The sequence below is a fragment of the Rhineura floridana genome, chromosome 10 (assembly GCF_030035675.1).
Source record: "Rhineura floridana isolate rRhiFlo1 chromosome 10, rRhiFlo1.hap2, whole genome shotgun sequence".
Lineage (NCBI taxonomy): Eukaryota > Metazoa > Chordata > Lepidosauria > Squamata > Rhineuridae > Rhineura > Rhineura floridana.
In genome coordinates this window covers 58818419-58830759 of record NC_084489.1, presented here as the reverse complement: position 1 = coordinate 58830759, position 12341 = coordinate 58818419, and the positions used below count along the sequence as shown (strand labels likewise).

General features: G+C 43.3%; 1 protein-coding gene across 1 annotated transcript in view; it reads left to right on the top strand.

The window, feature by feature from the left end:
• Positions 1 to 12341, top strand: part of ST8SIA6 (ST8 alpha-N-acetyl-neuraminide alpha-2,8-sialyltransferase 6) — a 62245-nt gene that overhangs the window by 32220 nt on the left and 17684 nt on the right. Inside the window, exon 4 of the mRNA XM_061587145.1 lies at positions 3751 to 3837. Within this exon, the coding sequence (XP_061443129.1) occupies positions 3751 to 3837 (87 nt within the window). The remainder of the gene's footprint in view (positions 1 to 3750; positions 3838 to 12341) is intronic.

Below are 12341 nucleotides of genomic sequence, written 5' to 3'. Positions count from 1 at the left end.
CACTAGCTCACCTTTCCTTGTCTGCTCTGTCTTGGTTCAAAATCATTGGTCATCTATTATGTATTTTGGAAAATTGTCACTCTGTTCTCTATGCATCTGAAATCCCTTAAGACATCATAACCGAATTTTGCATGATGGTTCCTGAGATCAAGGAGTAGGTTTGTGTCTACGTTTGGATACAATTGGATGCCATTTGAATCAAAATGGCAGACTGCACTAGTTTTATCCAAAATTTGCATGATGGTTCCTGAGATCAAGGAGCAGGTTTCCATCTGTGTTTGGATACAACTGGACACCATTTTGTGTCAAGATGGGAGACTGAATCTTTCAAAACTTCACTGATTTCTTAGCAATTCCAAGCAACATTAAATATGAGGCTGCTAGTATATTATAGTTGGCAGATAAGTAGAGAACAGGAGCTTGGGTATTGGGTGGGTGAAACCACACAAGTCAAGGTATGATCCTTCTCCTCTAGGGATGGATCAGTCTCCTTCCCCCCCCCACGTTCTGTCATTTTTGTATGTATCCATTCATAAGTCTGTTCTGTCCCATTTTCCATTAATTTGCAACTTTTAGGGTTAGCACATTTTTAATCTCATTTTTTGATTGGGTAACCTCCCTGGTAGACTGTTGGACTGCTGTGGACATAATATATCTCAACTTCAGCAAAGCTTTTGACAAAGTGCCCCATGATATTCTGATTAGCAAGATAGCTGAATGTGAGCTAGATGAGTTGGCTGTAGAATCATACTCAAAGAGTGTTTATCATGGGTTCCTTCACAAGCTGGGGGGAGGTAACAAGCGGGGTACCGCAGGGCTCAGTCCTGGGCCCAGTGCTCTTCAACACTTTTATTAATGACTTGAATGAGGAGGTACAGGGCATGCTTATCAAATTTGCAGATGATACACAATTGGGAGGAATAGCTAATACCTTGGAAGACAGAAACAAAATTCAAAGGGCTCTTGATAGGCTGGAGCATTGGGCTGAAAACAACAGAATGAAATTTAACAAGGATAAGTGCAAAGTTCTACACCTAGGAAAAAGAAACCAAATGCACAGTTATAAGATGGCGTTCAACAATACTACATGCGAGAAGAATCTTGGAATTGTTGATCACAAGCTGAGTATGAGTCAACAGTGTGATGTGGCTGCAAAAACGGCAAATGGTATTTTAGGCTGTATTAACAGAAGTGTAGTTTCCAAATTGCATGAAGTATTGTTTCTCCTCTATTCAGCATTGGTTAGGTCTCACCTTGAGTACCGCATCCAGTTCTGCAGACTAGGATGTACACAAACTGGAACAGGTTCAGAGGAGGCCAATGAGGATGATCAGGGGAGTGGAAACAAAGCCTTATGTGGAGAGACTGAAAGAGCTGGGCATGTTTAGCCTTGAGAAGAGAAGACTGAGGGGAGATATGATAGCACTCTTCAAGTATTTGAAAGGTTGCCACAGAGGAGGGCAAGGATCTCTTCTCGATCGTCCCAGAGTGCAGAACATGGAATAATGGGCTCTGGTTCAGGAAGCAGATTTTGACTGAACATCATGAAAAACTTCCAAACTGTTAGGGTAGTACGACAATGGAACCAATTACCTAGAGAGGTGGAGGCTCTCCAACACTGGAGGCATTCAAGAGGCAGCTGGCCAACCACCTGTTCAGTATGCTTTAATTTGGATACCTGCATTGAGCAGGGGGTTGGACTCAATGGCCTTATAGGCCCCTTCCAATTCTATGATTCTACAATTTATTGTTTATTTATAAACCACTTGATTACAATCAGCTTTTAACACCCCCCCCTTAATACAATGAAAATAAAAACCAGTTAAAACTATAATATCAGAATTCAGTTAAAATGTCTGCTGGAATGAAAAAGTCTTTAGCAGGTGCCAGAAGTTCAACAGGGAGGGGACCTGTCTCGCCTCATTTGGGAGGGAGTGCCATAAAACTGGGCCCACAACACTGAACACACAGCTTTTGGTAGAGACAAACCATGCATCCAAGCCATGGGGGCCCACTAACAGTTACTCCCCCCCCAAGACCTCAGTCATTGGGCAGGGATATAAGGGATCGGGCAGTCCCTGTGGTATCCTGGATCCAAGTCAAGGGTTTTGTAAATTAATACAAGAACAATGACAGTGTGTGCTTCTCAGTCATAAAAATGCTGACTTGTTGTGTGGAGTCAAGGTGGGGTGGGTAAATCAAGTGGGAGGGGAAATGGGGCTTCCATTGCTGACTGGAACAGTGAACGAGAAAGCTCCACACTGCAGTGCTTTGATACGGGTCTTGGTTGTTTCCCTGATGCCAGAATATCTCAAGTTATGAATGGGGGAAAAAAGGAATGAAATTGGCTAAGTGGTAAATGGCAACAAACAGAGCTTTTTCCTCTAGTGAGGGTCGAAACCTGCCTTTCTTATGATAAATATCATTTATCAATTAAGAATAATAGAGAATGGACAGTTTGCCCCTGTGCTATCACACCTTGAAGATACATGGTAGTGGTGGAGAGCACATTACAGCCATCCAGCCTGGAGGTTACCAGTGCATGGACAACAGTGGTCAGGTTATCCCGGTCCAGAAACAGCCACAGCTGTCTTACAGCTGAAGAAGGTAAAACAGAATCCTAGCCCCTGAAGTCACCTGGGCCTCTAATGACAAAGATGGGTCCAGAAGCACCCCAGAACCTGCTCTTTCAGAGGGAGTATGATCCCATTCAAAGCGGGCAAGTGACATGTTATCGGACTCGGGAGACACCTACCCACAGCATCTCTATCTTGCTAGGATTCAGTTTATTGGCCCACATCCAGCCCACCACCAAATCCAGGCACTGGTCTAGGGCTTGCATAGCCTCTCCTGATTCAGATGTAACAGAGAAATAGAACTGGGTATTATCAGTGTACTGCTGACACTTTGCCCCAAATCTCCTGATGACCACTTCATATATATGTTAAACAGCATTGGGGGCAAGATGGTACCCCACAACACAACTGCCAGGGGGCCAAAAGACAATAACCCAATGCTATTCTCTAAAACAGACCCAGAAATAGGATCGGAACTACTGCAAAACAATGGTACAACTCTTCAGCAATTGAACTAATTATCTAGAGGAATGGTGGATTCTGTCTTATTGGATTGCTTATTCAAGCAGAGACTGGTCAGCCATTTGTTGGGAATACTCTGGCTCTGGATTGCCTACATTGAGCAGGGGGTTCAACTAGATGGCCTCTAGGGAACCCTTCATGATTCTGTCCCAGTCTCCTTTTGTGAAGTCCAAAAGAGACAGCACCAGAGACAGACCTGCCATCTCTAGACTACCTATGGCCACACCCACACAATACATTTAAAGCACATTGATTTCTCTAAGCCCCTATCTGTACGATACATTTAAAACAGTATCATACCACTTAAACAGTCATGGCTCCCCCCAGAGAATCCTGGGAACTGTAGTTGGTTAAAGGTGCTGAGAATTGTTAGGAGAGCCCTGTTCCCCTCAAAGAGCTACAATTCCCACAGTTCCTTGGAAAGAAGGATTCATTATTAAATCACTCTGGGCATTGAAGATCTGTGAGGGGTTGCCTAACAATTCTTAGTACCCTTAACAAACTATAGTTCCCAGATTTTTTTTCGGATTGTTAAAGTGGTATAATAATGCTTCAAATGTATGGTGTGGTGTAGGTGCGTCGCATCATGCATCAAAGGGCAAACATGTATGTTTTTGATGCACACATATGCCTCGATTTTATTTTTTTCCAGATATTCTGAAGACTATTATCTGCAGATAGTTGGGAAACTACAGAATTGTACATGGAAGAAGAGGCCACAAGAGTATGCCAGATTCAGGCAAGTTGTTCCCTTAATTCTACAAAACTGTTTGCAGGAGAGCTGTCTACGAAAATGTGATATACTGAAATAATCAAGCAATTTTTTTGTTTCACATCTCTAGGACAAAGCATTATGTTGTCTGTTTCTTATTACTTTGGGAATAGAATGCTATATTAGGGCAATTTGTAGTGGTGTGAAAGCTAAAGGAATGAACAGACATACTGCTTTACCTACCTTGCTGCCCTGGGATCCTTTGGATGGATGGGTGTGACATACATTAAATAGACAGATAAATGCCTTCACTATTTGTGAAGAAATGCATAGCAGAATAAACCCAAGCTGTTTCAATAGGATCAGTTTTTACACAGCTGATTTATCAGTCACTGCAGCAATATATGAGATACTGTATATGTACAGTACCTTTCCTAATAACATGTTTCTATTAAAGTATGTATCATTTGTCCAGTGCCAAGCTGGATAGTTTAGCCTAGGCTATACCCTCTAGTGGTGGTTCATGAGCTCAATTCATGTAGTCCCTGGAAAGGTTGTAAAACAGTCAAGAATATCTGTATTTACTTAGCCCTGTACTTACATTTAAAGCACTCTTATTTAAAGCAGTCTTGGCTTCCCCCAAAGAATCCTGGGAACTGTTGTTTGCTAAGAGTCTCAGGGAACTGTAGCTCTGTGAAGGGTCTCCTAACAGCTCTCAGCAGCCTTATCAAAGTACAGTTCCCATGATTCTTTGGGAGAAGCCATGGCTATTAAAGTGGTATAATAGCGCTTTAAATGCATGGTGTGGATGTGATCAGTAGAGATCAAGGCTGTTTTGATCAGGGCTGGGTTATCAAATAGAATAACAAGGCTCTATGCTAGGGCCCATGACTTTCATAACAGGGATCATCTGAGTTAATATAAAAGTTTTTTGTATGTTATTTTAACTAATATACTCCATTTTATGCATGCTTTTACCCAATATATGCATTGTTGTAAAAATTACTTGGCTGGAGAACATTGCAAAATTTGGCAAATTGTGAATTTGAAAAGGATGGCTGTGTTTTGGTTCTCATTTTGTTTTGGAAAGTGTGAACTGGATACTAAACTAATTTCTCCCCCATCCGTGCATGCAGCAGTAACGTTACCTTTGTTGAAGGTTACCGATTTGCTGTTTTCCAAAAACAATAGATAGATTTTAAAAAACAAAAACAAAAATCTGTTTTTAAAAGTAAACTCACACTATAGATTCTACAGCTGAAACTTGGTAAGAAAATTAGGTAGAATTGCATGCTAGAAATGTAGGCTTTTCCAAATCCAAGGCTTTTGTTTTTGGTCTATTTTTTTCTAACAGAATGAGGCAAGATGAGTTTTCATTTTTGCATACATAACCACGGAGGTGCTCGTAGTTCTGAGGGAGAAATGTTTATTTAGCAAGTGCTTTTGCACTTTCCAGAAACAGGATATTAAAATTTCACAGAGATCTTGCTTTGACAACACTTCAGAGACTGGCAAGAGTTCTGATCTTTTAATACATCTGAGAAAACAGGCTTTTCCTGTTAGATTTTACTATGTTGCCTGAATTTTTCAGTACCTATGAGAACATGCATATTGCACATTGACGTTTGTCTGCCCCCATGCACACAGCTGACCTAGTTATAGAAACAGACTAAACAACCATCTGGGGTAGCTTCAAGGGAGTCTGTTTCAGCTCTGTAAATTTCTTGAAGAGGGAACTGCTACTGAGGAGAGGCTCATCAAGACACTTCAGCTGCAATCCTATGTACCCTATGCATACTTACCTGGGAGTAAGCCCTATTGAATGCAGTGGGTATCACTTCTGAGTAGGGATGGGGGAGAAAATCAATTGTTTTCATTTAAATATGAATCTATCAAATCCACACTTTCTGAGACAATATGTGAACCAAAACACAGCCATCCTTCAAAATTTGCACTTAACTGCATTTTGCAACGCAGTTCTCCAACCGACCAGTTTTACAAAAATGCATATATTAGGGGAAAGTGTGCATAAAAATGGGTATATGAGGGAAAATAACATACAAAAGTGGATTATATTAGGGGAAGTTGCTTGCAAAATGGAGGAGAGCTTTGTGAATACCATGGACTGCGAAGAAGACAAATAATTGGGTGTTAGAACAAATTAAACCAGAACTGTCACTAGAAGCTAAAATGATGAAACTGAGGTTATCATACTTTGGACACATAATGAGAAGACATGAGTCACTAGAAAAGACAATAATTCTGGGAAAAACAGAAGGGAGTAGAAAAAGAGGAAGGCCAAACAAGAGATGGATTGACTCCATAAAGGGAGCCACAGACCTGAACTTACAAGATCTGGACAGGGTGGTTCATGACAGATGCTATTGGAGGTCGCTGATTCATAGGGTCGCCATAAGTCACAGTTGACTTGGAGGCACATAACAACAACAAAGTCAAAACTCTATACAAAAATATGTTTATTTGGAGAAATCCCAATTACAATTCTTATAATTTTATGACAATTCTGTTTTTTAAAAAATCACAAATTGCTGCAGAAATGTTGAGGACAGAATTTAAAACTGGAAAATGAAAAACTGAGAGAAAGAAAACTGACAGATCCTTCCATTTCTACTTCTGCATAGGATTGTGCATAAGACTGTGCTGTAAGTTGCTTTCCAGCCGGCCAGGTACACCTTATGACATCACTGAGAGCCTTCTGATTTCTTCTGGCTTCCCTGGACAAAGATACAGAGCCATGGAGACAATACTTGAAAGGGCCATTGTGTGGCACTAAAGTGCCCTCCCAGATTTTGCCTCCTGACTATTCATCCAAGGATATATGATTATATGCATAAAATCTGGCATGCATGGACCAGAATTGTACAGTAGATGCCTCAGTTGCATTTGGCAATGAGATTTTGGCCAACAAGTCTAAGATTTTATGGGTACAGGCGGGCCCCGCTTATACGGCAGGTTCCGTTCCGGACCCCCGCCATAAAGCAGAACCCCATTGACTATAATGGGGCACGTGGCACGAAAATGACGCCAAAATGACGCCAAAATGCTGCAAAAGCGGCAAAATCAGCTTTAAAATGGGGAATGAAAGCCGCCGCATTAGCGGAACGCCGGGAAACGGAGTGCTGGTAAGCGGGCCCCTACTGTATTGACAAAGAGTAGGGAACATTTTTCAGCCCAGAGGCCACATTATCTCATAGTCAACTTTATGGGGGCCGCATGGATAGGACCAGATGCAAAAGTGGGCAGGGTGACTGATTCTTACCTTTTGGACTGTAGCCTATATTACAGCGATTCAAAAGTCAGATATTTCTTCACATGCACACTTCTCTCTCCATCAAGGCAAACAAGAGGCATTGCCACTGTCAAACAACATATCCCAGCCAGGCAAAAGCACTCGAGGAGAGTGCAGAGCTAGTGAAGTGTGATTCAGGAGAGGGGATATGGCCTGAGGGAAGTCCCAAGGGCCAAATAGGGAGGCCTGCAGGGCCACATTTGGATACCATGGCTGAGGTTCCCCATCCACGGCATAGCCCATATGCAGATGGGCCACCCCTAGGCCAGGGACAGCAGAGGCTGGCATGGCATACTGGCTCCATGCAACAGGCCAGGCCAGTCCCTCCAGTATTATCTGAACCAGCCGACAGTTGAAAAAGGGAGAAAGTAAAGAAATGAATAGATGCTGAAATGAAAACAAGCAAACTGTACTCCAGTCAGCTCTTGACCATTTATGCCACTCAGTAGTTCTGCTCAGCATATGAGACCAGGCTATGGTCTGAAGGCACATGAGGCCACCACCTTGCTGAAGCTAAGCAGGTCTGGGTCTGGTCAGTGCCTGGATGGGAGACCTCTTGGGAAACACATGTATGCTGTCTTGGGTTCCCTGGTGAAAGAAAGGTGGGGTATAAATGTAACAAATAAATAAATAATAAATAAATATGATATGGACACACAAGGTGGAGGGCAGCGCAACTGACTTGGGGTCATAGTGGATAGCTCCATGAAGATGTTGACGCAGTGGGTGGCAGCTGTGGGGGGAAAAGGCAAATTCCATGCTATGGATCATTAGGAAAGGAACTGAAAATTAAACTGCCAGTATCATAATGCTGTTGTGCAACTCTGTGGTGTGACTGCATTTGAAAAAATGTGTAGAGTTCTGGTCACCTCACTTCAAAAAAGATATAGAGCTGGAAAGGGTTCAGAAAAAGGCAGCCAAAACGATCAAGGGGATGGAGGGACTCCCCTATGAGGAAAGGTTGCAGCATTGGGGGCTTTTTAGTTTAGAGAAAGGGTCGGTCAGAGGTGACATGATAGAAATGTATAAAATTATGCACGGCATGGAGAAGGTGGATTGAGGAAAGTGGACATCCAGTGAAGCTGAATGTTGGAAGATTCAGGACAGACAGAAGAAAGTACTTCTGCACACAGTGCAATGGAATTTGCTCACACAAGAGGCAGTGATGTCCACCAGCTTGGAAGGCTTTAACAGAGGATTAGACACATTCATGGAGGATAACGCTATCGGTGGCTGTTAGCCATGATCAGGGCCGGCTCCAGGCATGTGGGGGCCTTTGGGCATCAGCTTGCCCTGGGCCCCCGGTGTGTGTGTGTGTGCACGTGCGCACGTGCGCACACGTGTATGCACACCCGCACCCCCACACGGACCCCCTACCTCTCTACAGTATACTTTACCATTGCCCTTAATTAAGATGGTGGCCGCAGTTTCCCTAAGAAACCTTAGGGAAACTGCAGCCACCATCTTAATTAAGGGCAATGGTAAAGACTACTGTAGACAGGTAGGGGGGCCGTGTGGGGGTGCGCAGATCACAGAAGGGGAGCGGAGGGCCCCTCAGGGGCTCCTGTAGCTCCGGGGCCCTCGGGCCAGTGCCCAACCTGGCCACCCTTTAAAACCGGCCCTGGCCATGATGGCTGTACTCTGCCTCTATGGTCAGAGGGAGTATACTTCTGAACCAGTTGCTGAAAATGGCAGGAGGGGCGAGTGCTCTTGTGCTTGTGGATTTCCCATAGGCATCTGGTTGGCCACTGTAAGAACAGGATGCAGGAGTAGATGGGCCACTGGCCTGATCTGGCAGGCTCTTCTTATGTTCTTATTGTCTTAACCTTGTGCTTTGCATGTTGACCGCTAATGCCAGGCACAGATAAAACCACTACCGAGCAGCCCTTGGAATGTTTTCTGGCAACATGTCGTTGCATTTAACTAGAAGTTATCAATGCAGCTATACCCATCAGTCAGGGATCTGCCCTCCCATGCATAGCAGAAAAACTAGCATGGACACAGGGGGTTGAGCAGATGGATTTATACTACATCTAAAAGGGCTAACAAGGACAGCCAAGAAAATACAAGTCTGTAAGAAATTCATCAATATTGACCTAAAGATAAAACTTGAAAGTAGATTAAATCAAAGCTATTTACTGTTCCTCATAAATATTAACAGGGAGCAAAGAGCTTATGCTGCTATTATCACCATGGCAGCGATTTGCGTTTTTCAAGTCTTTGCCATCGTACATTCCTGTCTATTATTTGGCACCATATCAAACATTCAAGAAGACCAATATTTAATTAATGAGCAGCTTGAAGGGGTAAGCACGCAGAGGGTGCTTGACATCCATCACCAGCAAATGTTCACTGACACGTCGTTTAAAACTAAAAGTTTGAAATAGGGAAAATGTCAATCACAGAGCACGGTCACAAATCAATTCTCTTCGGCTGCTCAGTGAACCACATGCCATACTAATTATCCTACATTTTGGTGTGTGTGGCTGCCCTAAGAACAGTGCCATTATGGCTAAAGCAACTGTTGAAACAAATGAGGGAAAGATTTAGGGCACAGCAATATGTTATATGCATGAACATGAAACAATAGCTGTTCAGGGCAAGTAGCTTCAGGTGTGGGTGATTTTAAGCAGAGAAGCAGCCTGGGGAGGCTTATCTCCTCCCCTGCTGACCATTTCTCCACTCACAATCACCCCCCAATCACTTCTTCTCACTTCCCCCAACAGTTCCAGAATGATGTTTTCCTTTGTATACACATGGTTAGAATACCAGGTAGGGGTGGGTGGGGATTAGTTTTGGGGGGAGGCAGTTTGGCATGCAGAAGCTGAAGGACAGAAAAGGGTTGTGTACCCTTGTCTTTTACTCCTTCTCCACTCAAAACCAGCCCCTCCCAAAGCAGCTGTTCCTTAGGGCAAACAGCTGTCTGCCTTTTCTTTGGAAAGATATGCAGAGTGTGTCGTTCTCCCCACAGATTCTGTCCATATTATTATTTGATAATAATACTTGTAGGTTCTTAGGCTCAGGCCACACATGGGGAAAGGAGACCCATTTACTTCAGCCCACATTAGTCCAATCGTATGAAAAATGGGGAAGGGGGGATTTTTAGAGCAATGGGAGTTGAGGAGATTATCCACAGTACTCCATCTATTTGTGGCTTACCTGTCTCCCCAGATGCTTGTCTCCTTAAAGGAGCTCCAGTTTTGGAAATGGCAGCAGGGATGGAGGAGAAATTTGATTCAGATGAATGTACCTAATTCACATTTCCCAAAACAATGTGTGAACCAAAGCACAGCCAACCTTCACAATTCACACTTCTCTGAATTTTACAATGGAATTTCTCTGGCCAAGTAATGTGCACAAAAATGCACATAATAGGGTAAAAGTTTGCATAAAAATGAATATATTCATGAAGATAACATACAAACATGTAATATCTGGGGAAAATTGCTTGCAAAAATGTGTATATTTGGGAAAAACCAGGGCACTAGAGGTGGCAGTCCTTTGCCAAGGCTACTTAGTGAGTTCAGCTGACTAAGATGAGTAGTCAGAGATTTCCTGGTTCACACAGCTCAGTCTCTTCACTAGCCCTAGGGTTAACTGTGTCTTTGGCAAGGGCTCGTGTCCATATCCCTGCTTGGCCATGAAGCTAACTGGGTGACCTTGGGCCAATCACTGTGTCTCAGCCTAACTTACCTCACAGGATTGTTGTGAGGATAAAATGGAGAGAGGAAGAACCATGTTTTGCATCACCTTGAGCTCCTTGGAGGAAAGGTAGGATATACATTTAATAATAAATAAATATGTGTACATTAAGAGAATGTCACACTGCAATGCTGATGAATTTTCATGAGGACTTTTAAAAAAAACAACTTGTGAACTGTAGTAGTAATGTGGAGAACTGAACTTAAGACTGGAAAAATAAAAAACGGAAAGAAACCAGAATTGACAGGTTTGACCATCCCTACCTGGGGGGAAGGGGAAAGCACCTTGAAGGGAGAGGGGTTTGAAAACATCATCAACCCTCACCTATCATCCTTTGCTCTACAAATCAGACTTACCTCAATTTTATATGTGATTGAAACAGACCTGGGTTTCAACAAATGGAAAGGCCAACCCCATGTGCAGGTTGATCTCACTATTTTAAAACTGACTGGCTTCAACTGGCATTTGATATGCAGATACACAGGAAACTGCCTTATACCAAGTCAGATTTATGGTGCATCTAACTCAGTATTGTTTATACTGACTGGTAGCTGCAGCTCTCCAGGGTATCAGAGAAGGGCCTTTCTCAGTCCTACCTGGAAATACCAGGGGTCTCTTTTGCATGCAAAGTGAGTACTCTATGAGTGAGCGATGGCTGTTCTTTAAAGGATGAGGCTTTTGGACTTCAGGAGTTCTTATTTCAAACTCCTCCAATTGCAAATTAGCTCACATAACTCCTTTTTACAGAAAGCAACCCTGTAGGCCCGGGGGTGGGGAGGGGCTTCTTAACACTTTCCCCCTTTAACTGTTTTCTTCTAAAAAATCCCCCTTCAGGCTGCTGGCCTCCCCACCCTCACCCCAATAACAGAAAAGCTGGAGCACAAGTATCCTGGCGACAAGATAATGGAGCTATACTGTATATCTATACTGTAAATATATCTATACTGTAGGCAGAATTGCTGGAAGGAATGCAGACAGATTGGTTCATACTCTCACCTTTGGTGGGAATATCCAGTAGGGTAGGAGTTCTGGAATGTGAGGCACTTCCAGACCATCACTATTTTTGGGTAGGATTTAATCACACATCAGCAAACTCGGGTTGTGCAGATATGTCCGTTTGGAGGTCTTACACAATAAACCCGTCTCCCCAAAAGATCTGACTTTTTGTGTTAAGGCTCATGATGGGAAAATGCACTGGAAAGTGTGGGATAAAACTTTCTTTGATGCAATGTCATCTGACCTTCCAGACAACTAATCAGAATGAATGCCCATTAAATAGCCAGCACCATTTAATCTCCCTGCAAACAAATCAGTATGAATGTTCAATAAACATGCTGTCTGGAAGGGACCAGAGTGGCTGGTTGCTGCTAGTGTATGTGTATCTGCATGCACACACACACACTAGAGGTTGACACCCCTAATCAGTTTGCTTCGCTACCTCACCCACCGTCTCCTAACCTCCTCGCCAAAACCACCACCCCTCCCCTTAGAGCCTGCCAAAAGCCTACTATCCTCCCCT